Source organism: Strix uralensis, chromosome 3 (genome assembly GCF_047716275.1).
Source record: "Strix uralensis isolate ZFMK-TIS-50842 chromosome 3, bStrUra1, whole genome shotgun sequence".
NCBI classification, from domain to species: Eukaryota; Metazoa; Chordata; class Aves; order Strigiformes; family Strigidae; genus Strix; species Strix uralensis.
Genome location: NC_133974.1, coordinates 52,129,092 through 52,146,357, shown reverse-complemented (window position 1 = coordinate 52,146,357; position 17,266 = coordinate 52,129,092). Strand labels below are relative to the sequence as shown.

Sequence of the window (17,266 nt, the reverse complement as noted above, 5' to 3'; positions counted from 1 at the left end):
TGATTTCCTCCTTTTCTCCATCTGTTTTGGGGAGACTGGGGGTAGAGAATGTCTAATGATAGCAATGGATAGTGATGGATGGTGGGTGGATAGTGATGACTTCAACTGAGAGTGGGTTGGAAAATAAATTACTTACCTGAGAGCAGCAGCAGTGCCAGCACACTAAGAGAGGTGTTGTAGAAGAAACAAGTATCTAAATTGTGTGAGCCAGTCCTCTGGAATTTGACTAACAGTCTTACAGTACTTCTTTCATTATAAAAACATTTAATTTCTTTTTCTACAGAAATTCTTGAGCAGACCAGAGGTTTATGTGCCACCACTGGCACCTCACCCTCTCCCACCCCCAGATATGCTACCAAAGAAACTGACTGCAGCAGAAGTGAAGGCCTTATTCCCTATAAGCGCTGAAATGCAGGGGCACTGTCCAGTCACTTACCTAGATGGAAAACAGAGGTACATCACTGCAGTTTTCACAGTCTGAATTACAGGCTATGTGTCCTATATTAACACATTAATGAGGAAATACTTTCAAAGTACTTTTTAATAGTGTTCAGGGTTTGGACAGGAAAAGCAATTACAGTTCTCTACATTGTGCCTGCGGCTTTGGAAATCAATGTAAAATTACCTTTTGAAACTCATGTGGCTACAGGTTCTCCAAGGATCTGTGTTGGCTTACTGTCTTTTGTGGTGAAGACTGCTTGGATATAGTTTTGACTTTTCTCTATCATAAGCCTTCAAAAGTTCAAACAAATCTCACAAAACCTTAGTAGATACAAAACTAGCTATTATGATTTTTATGAGATCCATAAAGCTCCACCATAAAATCCCACTGATTTCCTCAGTGTGCAGAAATTTCTCATCAAGGTAGAACCACAATAGCCAATCTTATGCTGTCCCTTCTTAATTTCCTGAACAACTACGATTGGCATTTTAACTAGAGGAGCTCTACAGAAGCACTATAAAAGCCCCTTAATAAGGAGATCTTGAGGCAGAGACTCTCTTAGATTTTGAGCCTTTTAACTGTCAGTCACGTGGTGGAAACGTGGATGATCCAATTGCTACTTTTTTGTAGTTCCTATACTTGCTAAATTACCAGAAGGCTCCCAGTAGCTCATGAATTTACACTGCACAAATGATGTTTTATATTTCCTGGGAATTAATAGTTTTCCTTGCTCTGCCTTCTCAGATATGAAGCTTTGGTGCCTGGCAACATCGAGTATGCAGCAAAATATCAAGATAAGGTATATATTTTTGAAAGTGAAGAAAAACTTCTGAAGTTTATGAGGTGAATATACTAACTGCATTTTAATCTTTAATCATGTCACTGCTTATACATCTTAAAAGCGCTTACTTTTTATCTGGTTAGGTTACCAGAGAAGTACTGGAATCTGAAGCTTCCACGTAAACTCCCTCCAATAAAGGAGCCAATACCACTCACTGCACTTCCTTTGGCTGGATACCTTGAACAGGCCAGTTTTTGCTTTTCTATTTCAAAACATGATTTTGCAATATATAGTATATCCCACCCGGTTTATTTAATTTTTAATGCAATATGAGTCTAATGTTTATTAATGGGATTATATTAAATTGAAAATTGTGTACTTACAATTGAGAGGAATGTTTTTTAAGCTTTAAAATAATATATATTTGTAGCTTTAATGGAAAAAATGCAAATAAGGCCATCAGAGGGGAATAATAAACTGCAATATTATACGATGGATTTTATGACTCTTGTTTATCGTACCTTGTAAGATTACATTTTGCTTTGATTAACATCAGGATAGACACAAGCCTACCTGGAACCATTTAAGGATAGCTGGTTACATTTTGAGACATGAATATGAAGTAAAAAATGATTCATGGTCACTTCCCTCCCTATTTTATACTATTTGCTATTTTCTCCAATTCACCAACTTAGATGTCATTCTATATTGTTAGATTTGCATGACAACCAGATCAGGCTTTGAACATATTTTTGTTCTAGATTTCTGTAACGGTCTTCTAAAACTGTTTTCTTTCTTTAGGGAGCAGCAACTTCTCTAATAAAAGCTCTGAATGAAGTAGGCTGCTTAAAGCCAAAGTTTCCATTCCTAAGTGTAAAAAAAACTGCTCTGCTGTTTGTTGCCTGCCATTTAAAAGGTAACATGTAAAGTAATATGCTGTAAAAATAATGAATTATATAAATGCAGTAAATCATCTCATACAACACTGATAACCAATCTGTGTAGTTTTCTTACATCCAACTTAGGAAAATACTATTATATACTAATTTAAGTACACACTGTCAAGTTTTTTGGAAATGTATAAGGACCAGGGAGGAAAATAAGGTTAATGGGATAGATAGATAGGTAAATGATCTCTCACAAATCATGAAACTTTAATGACATTTTATCAGCAACAACCTAATGGCCTTGAAAACATTTCTAACATGCACTGTTGGAGTTTTTAAACAGAAAGTAAAATGTTATAATCTATGTGGTACTACATTTTTAACTAGTCCTAGACAACCTGAATTGTCTTAAAAATTGACTAAAATTACTGTAATAAAAGGCTGCTGAAATACTATCTGAGGAATGGTTTAGGTACCGGAATGCTTGCCTTTTTTTCAACAGTATCAGGTTGTCAAATAAAACTTATTAACAAACCTTGCCTTGCAGATAACCTGAAGACAACTTTCTGATCTTACACATCTCCAACACATTAGCTAAATATGTAAATGAGAGGCCTGATTGTATTGAAAAACAGCCTAAGTGCACATGGGACATCTGTTACTTTCAAAAAAAGCCCTTCTTTTGCATGGGCTCAGTACCGATACACTGTTACACACTACAAAAGAACAGATATCCATGCAGATTTAATTAGATTTTTAAGTTTTTAGCACAGAGAAGTGAGACGTTATTTATCATTCTGCTTATTTCTGAAATTATCTGGGAAGATCTGACTATTAAGGTGATTCAGAGTATCAGTATGTTGATTATTTTTAACTGTTTTTATTTAATCAACAGTCCAATCAACCACCTTACTTTCCCATAACAAAGATAAACAGTCCAAAATTAAAATTAGGTCATTTGTACTCAGCCCACAAAATAATGATAAAGCAAAACATCTCATGGTGCTACCAGAGGTTAGAACTACTGCTTCACCAAGGAAGGTTGCTCAAGCTTTGTCTCCTGTGTTCATATTTGCTAATTTTTAGAACTTCTGTTTGGTTTTTTTGCAGTCCAAGATAGCAGTTGCAGCTAATAATCTATAACAGTTTCCAATCAGCCTAAATACTGCCAACTTCCAGGATTTCAATAGTCTAGTTCATAGCTCTACTGTAGCTTTGATCTGGTTTCCAGTACTGCTGGAGGTTTCTGGAGCAAGACTGTCACTTTTTCAGCCCACCAGTTTTGCCTTTTATAAGCCAATCCGTTCAGTGGGTGAACTTTATCTTGCCTTTTGTTATTTAAAATTTTTACTTATTCTTTTAGATAATGACAGTCTTTATTATTTGTCTTTCCTCATGCAGTTTCCGGAGCCCTCCAGAATTTTCTTGGACTGTCACAGATTTTTGCTAGCATAGCTTTGTTAAGGAAGACCACTGAACAGTGTAGGCACATGATAAGCCCCTGTATAAATGTACAGTTCTTAAGCCAGCAAAACTGCTTTTATACTGTAGTTTGTTTCGTCCACAAAAGGCTGTTTTCATTCTTTTGTTAGCACAGCTTTGCTAACATAACAATGTCCACACTAGGAATGCTTTGCTCATATATTGCATCATTAAATCATTATTAGCACTAGATGATGAACTGGAAAGGTTATGCAAGTGCACAAATCTCTTCTCCTCATGCAGTGACGAACACTTTGACCATAGGAATCCTGGCAAATGAGTAATTTTCTTCTAACACTGGGTAGAACTGCATCCAGCTTTCAGATACAGCATTCCAGTACACTGAAAAATCTCATTTGCAAATACAGCATTTATTACCGTGTGTCTCTTCAGAGTAGTCACGCCATCCTTGATCAAAAACTTGATCAAAGTACTTCATGCTGTGGTCCCTTGGAAATTTTTTACATCCTATTTCTACCTGAAGTAAGACTTTCTCAGCTTCAACTTACATCACTCTATAATCTCCCATTTAAATAGGGGACGAGAAACAGTGGTTCAGTCGCTCCTGCGGCTTTTCTAACAACAATACTGGATTGCTTTCAGTATCCGAGAAGAGAAGATCCAGGTGATCAATCATAAATGCAGAGAGACTTACTCCTGGAAAAAAGAGTAGGAAACTATACATCACTAGAGTGATTTAGTGCCCTTGAAACTTGACTGCTGCAAGAGCTCTACATATGGCTATGCTTGAAAAATCGCTCAGAAGCTGTTGAATGCAGTTGTCTGCAATTTAAAGCTGGTGGGCTGAAGTGTCTCATAGCATAGTTCTTCATGCAGTCCAGTTTTTTTAATGAGATAGGGCAGAGATGTAAGAAAGAAAAGAAACATATCCTCTTTGCAAAGCTCTTGGCCTTGATATTTTCTTCCTCCTCTGACCTATCAGTCAGCTCTTGATTTTTTATGGGCAAAGCATTTAGGCCATAGAACAACTGTGCCAAGTACATAGCAGCCCAGTGCCAGCCACGCCGCACCTGGGCTATCCCCACACAGTGCCATTTCAGGGTATGTGCCACGGTAGCCAAATTTGTCATTGCCTGGAGTATCACCAGACCCTCTCAGCCTGAGGAATGGGAAGTCAATGGCAGCTGAGCGCATGTTTGTTGTTTCTTTGTTTACAAAAGCTTTGAGCAACCTGATCTAGTGGCAGGTGTCCCTGCCCATGTCAGGGGGTTTGGAACTAGATGATCTTTAAGGTGCCTTCCATCCCGAACCGTTCTGTGATTCTGTGATCCTTCTGAGTATCAGTACCCTTGTGGGGTTAGGAACTTTGAAATACCAGACTTGATTTGTTGGTTTGGCATCAATGGGCGCAGCCCATGGCAGTTTTATCAGTACCAAGGATAAAACCAGCAGGTGTAGGCTTGATCCCTTTTTAAATTTGTGTCACGTAATTCCACCAAGTTAACAGGGAACACTAACATCCCGCTTAACTTCTTGCAGCGCACAACCCCAGGAGCTCGGCGCCGGCGCGGCAGATGTACCGGAGGAGGCTGGCGCGGCTGGTGGAGCACTGCCAGCTCGTCCCCTACCTGGGGGCGGCCATGGCCGGACCCTACAAGGAGCCGCGGCGCCGGCCCCCGGGCTTTGACGGCAGGCTGCAGGCTTTTCTCTCCCTCAAAGACGCCCGCCCCAGCTTTGTGTAGCGTGGGCTGCGTGTTTGCCCCCCAGCCCCCGTATTTCCTTTGATTAACCCAAGGACCGTCGCCATCAGCCGCCTGCGCTGCTGCAAGGCGGCTGGTGAGCAACGTCACCCTTTCTAGGACCAGTTTCTTTACTACGAAATCTTACAATTAAAACCTCTGAAGTCACGCCTCGTTTAACACTGATTACGGCAACTCACGCGTGGGGCAGCGCGCGGCAGGGGCCGGGGCGCGCGCGGGAGGGGGCGGGGCCAGCCGCCGCGCCGTGCGCTGCGCCCTACGTCAAGACGCAAGGGGCGACGCCGCCGCCCGGGCCGGAAGTGCGGCGGGGGTTCCGCGGAGAGGGGCAGGCGGCGGAGCGGTGAGTGCCGGGCGCTGCCGGGAGACAGACACCCCCACACCCCTGACCGCCGCCGGGGCCCTGGGGAGGGCGGTGGCGGCCGGGCCGGGGGAACAACCCGCTCCCTCTCGGCACCGCCGAGTTGGGCCGCGGGCGCCGCTCCCTCCCCCGGCACCGCCTCGTCCCGCTGAGGGGGCGAGCGGCCTTCCCCGGGGGGGCGCGGCCAGAACCTGCGGGAGCGGGTTACGGAGCTCGGGGCAGGTGAGGGGGCGCCGGAGGTTGCGGTGCCGGCGTCTCCGATCCCCGCCGCGGGTTTTCTGACTTCTCCCCAAACCCGCCCGGCTCCGTGGGCCGCCTCCTGCCCCCCGCCGGCCGCGAGCCGAGCGGGGCCTGCTGTCGCTGTTCGTGTCGAGAACCAGTCCTCTGGCAGTCGCGACAGCCGCCGAGGACCCGCGAGTGGCTCATGAGCCCTTTACAGCTCATCAGCGGACGGACCGGCGTGTGCCCGGGCGCGCTGCGGGCCCCGTGGGTGCCTTCCCTGCACGTACGGGCTTGCTGTGGGGTTTTTAGGGGTTTTCTGGGTAAGCGTGCAGGTTTGGAGTTTGCAGTCAAAATATTAATGATGTCACCTCTGACTGAATATCAAAGTCCTTCATGTGATCAAAACAGCTAGTATACCTTGTCTGAGGCTCGTGTGGGTGGTAGGCAACGCCAGCAGGCAGAGCGGGCAGCAGCTCTCCAGGAGTTCTAACACACTGTTGGGTCAGACCTGCAGCCGTGCTTTACGGTGCTCCAGCAACATCAGGCTTGCATCCTCCAGAAATTAAAGCTCCCAACACAACGTGGCTCCAGCATGAACTGTTTGGTAGCTGAATGGGGCTAAAAAAAAATCACATGTTGGCCACCTCAGTAGCATTTAGGTATCGTCTGTATGTAGTGTATGTTGTTTCTTACAGCATTACTTTAGGTGACTGGAACTGTTGCATTCACTAAATATAAGTATGTATTTTTTTTTAACGTGATAGTTTTATAATTTAGGATGGCAGGTAGCTAATTTGTTTCACCTTTGCCTCAGCTGATCCTGTTGAAACGGACATTTTTGGCACATCTCTTCCATAGTAGTATTTGATGGATTATTGTGAAATTGCTGGATTTTCTTTTGCTTGTTTAAATTTTGCATATGTACAATTGAAGAAGCTTAGCAAGCCAGGTTGATGGTTAATAGCATAGTCAACCCTATTTTAGACAGCACTCTTAAAAAAGCTGCTGTTTTTCTGCTTTTATTGCCCACCTCCATAGGCTGAAGCTTAACAGGTAAGTGTTCTGAAAGAGAAATTTTCAGAAGGATTGAAGTGGATAAAAGAAGGCATGGAGTCCTGCCACACTGATGCCAGTGAAGTTTTATCATTGATTACAGGATTTCATAGCCTTGTCCCTGAATAATCTGAAATGTGGCATCTGTAGTGATGAAGCTGCAGTTAACCTTTTTTTTTTTTCATTGTTTGTTTTCACTTCGGAGCTGTGAACAAAGAGTTCTTTTTGTCCGATGGTTTTAGTTGTGAAAGGAGTTTTCAGAAGGGGTAGCCCTTTTTTTAGATGCTAGACAGTTCACAGCACATCAGAGATAAACAAGTGAAATAATAGGCAGTAATTCTGATCTAAGAAGAAACTATCTGTAGCCATTTCTCAGGATTTAAAAACACTTTTTGAAGAAAATCTGTGTCAGCATTAGTGTTGCTTTCTTTAAAGAAAGGTCAGAGACTTCAGAATTGCTTCAGAAACTGTTGAACTCTGGCTGGTAAAGTACATGATATTTGGTGTCTTATAATGCAGACTTATTTATTAAATTTTAATTTATTAAAGCTATTCTGTTCTTGTAGGCACCTCCTTTCATATTTGCAATAAAAATGGCAGAAATTACTCCTGATGCTTCTGAGAAACTGGTCATCATCCACTCCAAAGCTCACAAAGATACCATTCTAGCTAATTTTGAAGAACAAAGGAAAAAAGATTTTCTTTGTGACATTACTCTAATAGTGGAGAATGTGCAGTTCAGAGCCCATAAAGCATTGCTTGCTGCCAGCAGTGAATACTTCTCAATGATGTTTGTAAATGAGGGTGAAATAGGGCAGTCCATTTACATGTTGGAGGGAATGGTTGCAGACACCTTTGGAGCACTGCTAGAATTTATCTACACCGGTTGCCTCCGTGCCACTGAAAAAAGCACAGAACAAGTTCTGGCTACTGCACAGCTGCTGAAAGTGAGTGACTTGGTGTGGGCCTGTACAGACTATCAGGCCAGCCGCAGCCCGGGTAACGCGCTACCAGCTCCAGCAAACAGCGGAGCCTCTGTAGCCATTACTGCAAGCGACAAGAAAAACGAAGATCCACCAAAGCGAAAACGAGGGCGACCAAGGAAAGCCAGGAATGTTCAAGAAGAAAAGTTGGGAGCAAATTCTGCCGAAGATGGACAGCTGAGGGAGAACAACTCTGTGCAAAATAAGCAGAATTTTATTAAAAAAGAGACTGCAGCAGAAGGAACAGTTGCCAGCGAACAGGCGCCAGCAAGGAAAGATGCAGAAGAAAATGAACCTGCTTGTGGCTCAGAAACTACTGTCAATCTGACAGCTGAGAAAGATGAGAATTATGATCCCAAATCTGAAGGAATGCAGAGCACTCAGAGCCGTTACAGCAAACGCAGAATAAGGAGATCAATCAAACTAAAAGATTATAAACTCAGTGATGAGGATGAAAAGGGACTGGCAAAGACGACTGATGGAAAAAGAAAACGTGCAGGTTCTGAAGCTCGCTGTAAAGACTGTGGCAAAGTTTTTAAATATAATCACTTCTTAGCTATTCATCAGCGAAGTCATACAGGTAGGCATTAAGAGACTGCTGCTTCTGGGTTAGGGTTTAGTGACTTGTTGCTAAATGCGAGCTAATTGTTAAAATGTGGGCTGTTGTCTCCAGCAAGAACTGTCCAAAACAGCTTGCTGATCCAAATTACAGTGTGTCTCCCGTGCTCGCTGTTCTATTCTTGTCACCTGATCTGCCAGCCTTTATGTCTTACCTTGATTGCAGTTTAGTTAATAATTTCTCCTTAAATGTTGAATTATATGGCAATACTTAGAGAATTATTTTATTGCTATGTGCAGCTTGTATCTTAATTCTCCTTATCACTACTTAGAAGTAATTCTTTAGTAGCTACTACATTGCAATGCATCTCACTATCAGCTTAGAATATCTCGTGAGAAATAATGCATTATACTTTAAAGCGTCATCTTTTGCTTTTAGGGGAGCGCCCTTTTAAGTGCAGTGAGTGTGGCAAAGGCTTTTCCCAGAAGCACTCCCTTCAAGTCCATGAGCGGATGCACACCGGAGAGCGGCCGTACACGTGCACTGTCTGCAGTAAGGCTCTGACAACAAAGCATTCTCTTCTAGAGCACATGAGCCTACATACAGGTAAATATTTCAAGGCAAATGTAACCTCTCTCCCCTAAGAATTTGCCTTTCTGAAAAAAGGTATTTCTGCTCTCTCTCATATGTGCTAGTTTACTTATTTATTTCCTTACACTTGCTTTGGATGTGGCTTACATTTTAATAACTGATTTCCTTCACAGGGCAGAAGGCTTTTACATGTGATCAGTGTGGGAAATACTTCAGCCAAAAGAGACAGCTCAAGAGCCACTACCGAGTACACACAGGTATAACAAGTTTGGGCTGAAGAGCTGGCTTACAGTCCATGCTGATTTGTCCTCCTAAAGATTGACTAAGGATGAAAATTCTTCTTCAGTGATGTACTTAGTCTCTGCTACCCTGATGTGTGGTATCTTGATACAACATTGAATAGGATGAAAAAGACAAAATGGTGTATAATAAATGGAATGTTTAGAAAAATAGTTCATCGAGAAGGACTCTTATGATGATTAAAAATCAGTTATGCTGTATTTGACATACAACTTGATTATTTCAGCCCTGCTGTCTGTGTTACACAGGAGCTAGGAATTGTATAAACAATTGTGTCCACTGCCTGTTATGCAAATTGCCACTACTTTGGACTAGTAATGGCAAACAAGCTTTAAGAAGCATCCTCCTTGCTTCTGGAGCAGGACGGAGATTAAGCTACACGCACAGGAAGCGGTGGAAAAAATCAGAATTTACAAAGCTTCAAGAGAAGGCGTGTTTGGGCGGGAGCAGGTGTCAGTCCCCTCTTTTCCCATGATAATATTAAAGAGAGGAATAAGAGTGTGACAGTTAAGATAGGGAGGAGGCAGCAAATCACCTTTTGTTTTATCTCTATATTCTATCACAGTGGTTATTTTACAGGAAAGTGCTTTAACAAAGATCACTGAAGAGATACACTGACACTTTTTTTATTATTGCGACAAGGCCATTCACTGCCGGAATGTAACCAGTGTCGTCGCAAATTCATGGATGCAGCTCAGTTAAAGAAACATCTAAGAACACATACAGGTAATATTGTCCATCATGTTTTGTGGGTTTTTCTTTTTCTTGAAGTAACACAGTGTTGGGCAAATGTCACTTGTGTCTCTCAACTTCTGCTCTACTTGTACATAATGATGCCTGTATTACTAATGAGGAGATTGACATCAAGAATGCAGGAGCCCAGAAAAGCTTGTACTACAACAGTGCAGAAGCAGGGCCTATTATAGGAAGAGGGGTTTTTTCCTATTCTTATAAAGCCTGCTGCGGAAGATGCCAGTCAGCTCTCCTGTGATAGAATCCTGGACTGGGAATTCAGTTTATCAGAAAAGCCGCAGCCGGCACGTATGGGCTTGAAGTAAGCCAACTAGTAACAGAAAGTGTATGTCCTAAATGAGTTGGGAACCCTTGTCTGTGAGAGATGGGTGCTTATGAAAAAATGTTGCTGACCAGAACAATAATTATTTCCGTTTACCTTTTTATTGTGCTGTAATAAACCAGATGTTGGCAGGAGATGGGCTGAGAGGGATGATCCAATGCAAGTGCGTCAGAAGGTGTTTTAAGAGATTTAGAGGGTGAGGTAATACTTGAATGGCTGGATAACAGAGATAAAAATGTTGATCTACCCTCCCGTGATAACAGAGCATAAGCTTCTTAAAATAGTTTTCTTTGAATGGTAAGTTCATAAGATGACACGTGAATAATTTTTTTCTTTTAAAAGGACTATAAACAGTGGCGATTGTTTCTTCCCCAAATCAAATGGTTCTTAAGCATGTTGCCTGCAGTTGTAATAAAGTATGCATGAGATTGAGTTATGCATCTTGTTCATTTCCTTCTCTTTCTCAGTGAAAATAACAGCTTTAAATTCCCTGGGATATGATGAGGTCAGAACTTGTGTTTTTGGGAGTTTTGGGTGTATCCAGAACAGTGTTAACTTGTGATACTTAATAAATACTGCACTTTCTGTTGAGGAGAACATAGCGTTTGTTGACACACACAACAGTTGTGTCTGAAACTGCTACAGCTCTATAGATGTAGTGGGAAATGAGAGGGGGAAGCATACTAGCAAGGTGAGTTGCAAAACCAGAAGAACTAAGATGAGTTCTAGCAGGAACTGGCTTGCAATGTATTTTGCTTCCAGAAAAGACAGGCCAGATACCAGTATTAATGATGCAGAAATAACAATTGATCTGTCCCATCTCAAAAGCAAGAAGTAAAATTCTAAAGAGTTTGGGGGGACAAGTGTTAACATTGCTATGACTGTTCTGCTTTGGCAGCAGTTTCGTAATGCTGTGTCATAAGAATACAGCCTACTTAGGAAGTTGCTCCTGTTTACAGTAGGAGGCTGGGACTAGGTGACTAGAGGTCCCTTCTGACAAATGTTTCTTCTTCTCTCATCCTTTACCCCTGCCCTCCAAAGCCATATAAAAGCTGATAAGCGTTGCAGTTCTGTGCTAAATATGAAGCTTCCTTGGAAACTGGCTGCTCACCATGAATCCCTGGTGGTGATTTGGATTCTCATGTCTAGTGTCTTAAAGAAGCACAGTGCAACAAGAATATGTTATGGTGTGAATTAGGATTTGCTTCGGTTGGGTAGTATCTGTTTCTTGTGAACCTTTTTGTTATTTGATTTGGGTTCTCTGCTTTACTCAGACACAAGAATTCCAAATGCAGTAAAAAACAAAAAAACCCCCATAGTTTGTTCAACCCACCATAATTTAATTTTTCTCTAACTGGTGTTCCCAGGATATTGTAGGCCTAGGATGATGGAGCCTTTACAGGAAGCCAGACAACTTGTTAAGATAATGGATTCACTTTCAGATTTGGAAATACAAGCTTCCTCATCTGCATGGTGCTGCACATGAGCCCAGCATTAGTGCCTACTAGTCCAGGGTCAGCCTTTTTCAGACTTCTCTGTTCCGTGTGGAACACCTGCATCTGTATTATGGGTATGTTTTCTGTTGCTCTGAGGGCTTGGATCACCGAAGTCTTTATCTTCAAAGGGGAGAAATGACAGAGATGTACATTTAAAATACTATACCCTTGTTTAACTAATGAGTTCATTCAGTTTCAGATATCCGTCCTGACCCATAGCAGAAGCGTGGGGATTTGACAATACACACTTGATACTGTGTATGGTAAAATATAAAATGTTTTTTAATACATTGATGGGAAGTGATATATAAAAAGGGATGTCAAATTTCTTTTTGATAGGTGAGAAGCCCTTCACTTGCGAAATTTGTGGCAAATCATTTACAGCTAAAAGTTCTCTTCAGACTCACATTAGAATTCACAGGTAGAGTATGTCTTAATTTTCATGACATTCTTCAAAAATGTAACTTCTAGTCTGATACCTGTGTGTAGTGCTTGTTCAATTATAGAGTGGTCAGGGCTTGTTCGCATTTTGGATGGATGGTTAAAAGACTTAACATTTTTGCTTAATCTATTTAAAGAAATAGCTGGTAGTGGAAAGTTCTGCACTTTTAAATACTAGAGTGCCAAGACATCATAAGATTCTTCTTTGGTGTATTGTGTCTGTTTAATGACAATGTACTTACTGCTATATTATTTAAGTGAAAATTTTACTGTGAACTTTTGTTTGAACAGTAGCCATAGTGTACAAGGTTCTTGAAGCATTGTCCTGTTTCCCTGTAGTCTATCAAGTCTGTCTAACAGCATTAGTTGTCTTTTACCTATGTCAGTGTGATATACTGCATAAATGGATGTCAGATTTTGAATCATTGGAGAACTGCTGTGGGCCTTATGTGAAAAAAAAGAAAAAAAAGTTTCCAGTAAAATTTCTCATCCCTTTGAGTCGGGCAGCAAGTTAGGATTTGGATGCTGCTTTTTTTTTTTTTGAAGCCCACAATGTTAATAAACATTCTTAAAACGGTCAGTGCTTATTGTGCAAAGTAAGTTGTTGCATTCTTGTCAAGGTCTAGCAGCATGGAGTTTGTACCTCTGGTGTTATGACAGGAGGGCAGTTACGTTATCTCTGCAGCTCTTGAGTACATACTAATGAAAGTGTACAGTTTGTGAAGTCAAACAGAAATAATTAAGAAGTCAAATGAACTTTTTTGAAGTCACTATTCTTAAGTACTTATGATCTAGCAAAACAAAATAATCGTGTAAGTTTTTTTTTTATTCTACAATAAGTAAGTTGCAGAAAGCAGCACTGTCAAAGTGAATATTTTAATGAGATCAAACACATTCTTTTGCAGAGGAGAAAAGCCATATTCTTGTGGTATATGTGGAAAGTCCTTCTCTGATTCCAGTGCTAAGAGAAGACACTGTATCTTACACACAGGCAAAAAGCCTTTCTCCTGCTCAGAATGTAGTTTGCAGTTTGCTCGTCTGGACAACCTGAAGTCTCATTTGAAAATTCACACCAAGGAAAAGCAGTTTCAGGAAGCCAGTGCTGCCGCAAGCACCAACACTAATTCGGAAGAAGTGAGAAACATTCTTCAGCTGCAGCAGTATCAACTTGCCACCTCTGGAGGGCAGGAAATTCAACTACTGGTTACAGATGCAGTACATAATATAAACTTCATGCCTAGTCATAATCAAGGCATTAGTATTGTTACTGCAGAAAATGCCCCAAATATGACGACAGAGCAGGCTGCTAACCTCACGCTGCTTGCTCAGCCACCACAGCAGTTGCAAAACTTGTTGCTTTCGGCTCAGCAGGAGCAAGCAGAACAAATCCAAAGTATCAATATGATTGCAAACCAAATAGAGACTGCCCAGCCTGAACAGATGCATGTCATCACTCTTTCCAAAGAAGCACTGGAACATCTCCATGCTCATCAAGGATGAAATGAAGAAATCCACTTAGCAGGATCTTTGCATCCAGCTCAGCGCAGGCAGCTGACTCAGGAATCAAGTCAACAGTCTCACTCTAGCCAAGATACGGTTCCTTCCCATCAAATCGGTGAACAACAGAATCAAAGCGTACGTGTTTCTGAATCCCATCGGCAGTCTCTGTCAGTAAATGAGTCATCTCGTGAGCATCCTATTCAAGGACAGGCTTTCTGAAATGCTTATTTGTCATCAGAGGGCTAGGCTGTAGCATGCATCTTATTCAAGCAGTGATTATACGTATTGCAATTTCTCTTCTGCAGCATAATCTTTCTGAAGATATGTTTCTTGGTGATTTTGGTGGGTGATTTTCAGTTTTCTTAACCTTATTTATTTTAGACTTTTTTTATTTTTCCAGATTGGTATTTCTCTACCACTTAGTCCATATCTCATAAGTGATTAACGTGGGGGGTTTTGTGCCATACACATACATGCCTACTGAGGAGATGTTTGGCCCCTTATTTGCATTTCTGTGAGACCCCAGAGAAGTGTACCTTGCTGGTAGAAGAACAGTGCTTAAGATGTCTGCTGATCGGAAAGTATGACTTCTCTGATGAAGTCAACATTACCTGAACTGCTATTAAGATAACCAGTACTTTTTGCAAAGCTAACACCATATGTCTTATGTTTAATGAGCTTTCACTCTGCAGGTTAATGTACAGCTTTCTATGTGATCATTTCCTGAAGTGCATTTTGATTTATTGATTACCAGATTGGTTTGGTTTGGGTTGAAGTTGTTGCAGCCTTTGGCCCTGGATCACCCCTTCTGTTCACTGTATGCTGTACAAGTTTTGTTCCTCAGAAACGTGTAAGCCATTGCACTTGAATAGCAGCAATGAGATACGGTGGTTACACTGGACAACTGAAAAGCCCAAATTCTGCTCTGCTGGTTCTACCACTCACGCTCTGTGTGACTGTGGGCAAGGTAGTTGACCTCTGTGCCTTATTTCATCATCTAGTCAGTGGGGATAGCGTTCACACAGTCTGCCAGGCACTTTGAAGTGCTCTTGATGTTGAAGGCACTGTCTTTTGAAGTGCAAAATTCTCTTCCTGACAGGATTCAGTCTAAGCTTAGGAGCCAGTGTATATTTAAAGTGTTATTTTTTGTACTTTTGAGAGCAGAATGTAATGTTACTTTTAATATAAGTTAAAGCTGGTAATTGTTTTTGTGGGGAGTTAAACAATGAAGAGAATCCGTTCAGAGCATAATGAGCTATATAAATGGGGCATCTCGTGTTAAAGTTGTACAGCTATTTTTGCTGACTAGATTAGATGTGTACAGATTGTTTTCAATGACTGAATGACTGCTAACAAAAAAGATTTGACATCTTAATAAAATGCCATGCCAGAATACATGCTTTACATTTTCAAGTTTGGCTACTGGTAACATCTCACATAGTGTACTTGTGTGTTAAAATCCAAATGAAATGCCACTGGTGCTCAAAGCAATGTGCTCCATTGTCACTTCAGTTTTAAAATGTTAAACTTGTGATTGATATTTTATGTTTTACCAAATGAAAAATATAAAAATTCAGGTGAATCTAAAAGCAAAACAAAAAGTCTTTGTACATGCTTGGCTTATATGACTGCGTAGAGAGAGTCACTGCATAAAAGCCCAGTGGTGTGTAGAATGGTAGAATAGTTTAAGGTGGAAGGGACTTCCAGAGGCCATCCGGTCCACCACCTTCCTCAAAGCAGGTGCATCTAGATCGTGTCACTGTTGTCTTGGTTGAGTTTTGAACGCTTCCAGGGAAGGAGATCCACAGCCTGTCTAGGCCACCGGTTCCAGTGTTTGACCATATTCGCAGTGAAAGTTTCCTGTATTTAATTGGAATTTCCCATGTTCCAGTTTATGTCCACTGCCTCTCATCCTACCACTGCGCCTTCAAGAGCGTCGTCTCCGCACCTTCCCGTTAGGTAGTTGAAGGCAGCAGTAAGGTCCTCCCAAAGCCACCTACTCTTCAGGCCTGAACAACCCCAGCTCTCAGCCTTTTCTGTCGTGGGCTCCAGCTCTTCTATCACCTGCTGCCCTCATTCTGGTGTGTCAGTGTCTGTCTTGCCTGGGGAGCCCAAATTCTGGACCATGTTTCCTCATTCAAGTCCAGACTGCTCGGCTGGCTCCTGACCACCTGCTGCTGTAGTTTGGGTAAGTATCTCCATTTTTACAAAGTACTAGATCAGATTTTATATAAATGGATCATGAAAAGTGTAGACAGTGGGAATAAATCCATGCAAAAAACCCAAAAACCCAAACCATCCCACACCAGAACTCTAGGCTTTTCACCTTTTTTTTCCTCTCAGAATGGAGATATAAAATATGTATACTTTCTGCCACCAGAGAGAACCAGCATATTCTGCAGTTGTACTTCAGAAGCTTAAAGTCTTGATGCTGTAAGAACAGATGAAAAAATACAGTAAAGCTTGTTACCTCTACGAAAATCTTACCGATCAATGGTATAAATTTAAGCTTACAATAAATATTCTGGCAGATTTATCCTAACAACTTTTGATTTTATCTAAAATACTGTAATGTGCAGCCATAATGCTGTCTGGTCATAGGTTTACAGGAGCTTGCACTGAGTTCCTTCTCTGCCATGTATTTATGAACCCTGAAATGCTTAAAAGCTGGTTACGAGGTAAATCTTAAGACTACCAGTAAAGTAACTTAAATACTTTCCTCTTTCTGAACTTTGATCATCCTGAAGTTACCCTTTCAGGATTAAGTACAATGCTACAATTATGCATGAGACGCTATCACATAGTGATTGCTCAATGCTTTCCCTACAACTGAAAAAAAATGAAGTTTCAGGTTTGGAATTTTCTTAGGCTTTTCTACAAACTACCAGTGAAGAAACAAGCTTCTGTGACTGGCACAGGAGCGACTAATCTTGCACCCTGCATTGCTTAAGCTGTCAGCACGCATTGTAGCTTGCACTCGAGAAGCTCGCATGGTTTATCATACCACAGATGTTGCTTTTTTGACACCATTTGCTTCCTTCCTAGTGAATGCGTTTCTATTAAAGATGAAAATAAATCCTCCTTCTGTGTGTGCATTTTCATGGCTGCAACTGAAGCCTAGGATTACTTTGAATTTGAAAGGAAATCCCTTCAGCTTTGCTTTTTAGTCCAGCTGCCACTAAGAACTATTTAGCAAAAAAAATGCATCCCTTAAAAACTGCATTTCAAAGCAGCTCTCTAAATATCTTTACTCCTTAGCCAGTAAACACCTTAACTTCTCATTTTCTCATATATACTAATCTTAGCAAATCCATCTCACTGCTCACTATGTTAAAATGGGATTAGGGTTTTAGACATAAATGCTGGACAATAAGA

At 41.3% G+C, this 17,266-nt stretch overlaps 2 protein-coding genes across 4 annotated transcripts in view; both read left to right on the top strand.

The window, feature by feature from the left end:
- AK9 (adenylate kinase 9) overlaps positions 1–5,327 on the top strand; it is a 77,530-nt gene extending 72,203 nt beyond the window's left edge. Inside the window, exons 33-37 of the mRNA XM_074864587.1 lie at positions 284–453; positions 1,187–1,285; positions 1,367–1,469; positions 2,025–2,139; positions 5,093–5,327. Of these exons, the coding sequence (XP_074720688.1) occupies positions 284–453; positions 1,187–1,285; positions 1,367–1,469; positions 2,025–2,139; positions 5,093–5,295 (690 nt within the window). The 3' untranslated portion in view covers positions 5,296–5,327. The remainder of the gene's footprint in view (positions 1–283; positions 454–1,186; positions 1,286–1,366; positions 1,470–2,024; positions 2,140–5,092) is intronic.
- A 582-nt stretch (positions 5,328–5,909) lies between these two features.
- Positions 5,910–16,972, top strand: ZBTB24 (zinc finger and BTB domain containing 24). Of its 3 annotated transcripts, XM_074862265.1 has the most exons (7): positions 5,911–6,176; positions 7,513–8,509; positions 8,927–9,094; positions 9,253–9,336; positions 10,022–10,105; positions 12,290–12,371; positions 13,297–16,972. In XM_074862265.1, exons 1-7 carry the CDS (start codon positions 6,096–6,098, stop codon positions 13,889–13,891), a joined length of 2,091 nt encoding a protein of 696 aa, XP_074718366.1. In that variant the 5' UTR covers positions 5,911–6,095; the 3' UTR covers positions 13,892–16,972. The 3 variants fall into 3 exon arrangements, 2 of the variants coding, with proteins under 2 accessions (XP_074718367.1, XP_074718366.1); XR_012628116.1 differs by lacking the exon at positions 13,297–16,972 and having other exon boundaries at positions 5,910–6,176; positions 9,945–10,105; positions 12,290–12,351; XM_074862266.1 differs by lacking the exons at positions 12,290–12,371; positions 13,297–16,972 and having other exon boundaries at positions 5,910–6,176; positions 9,959–10,101.
- The last annotated feature ends 294 nt before the right edge of the window (positions 16,973–17,266 follow it).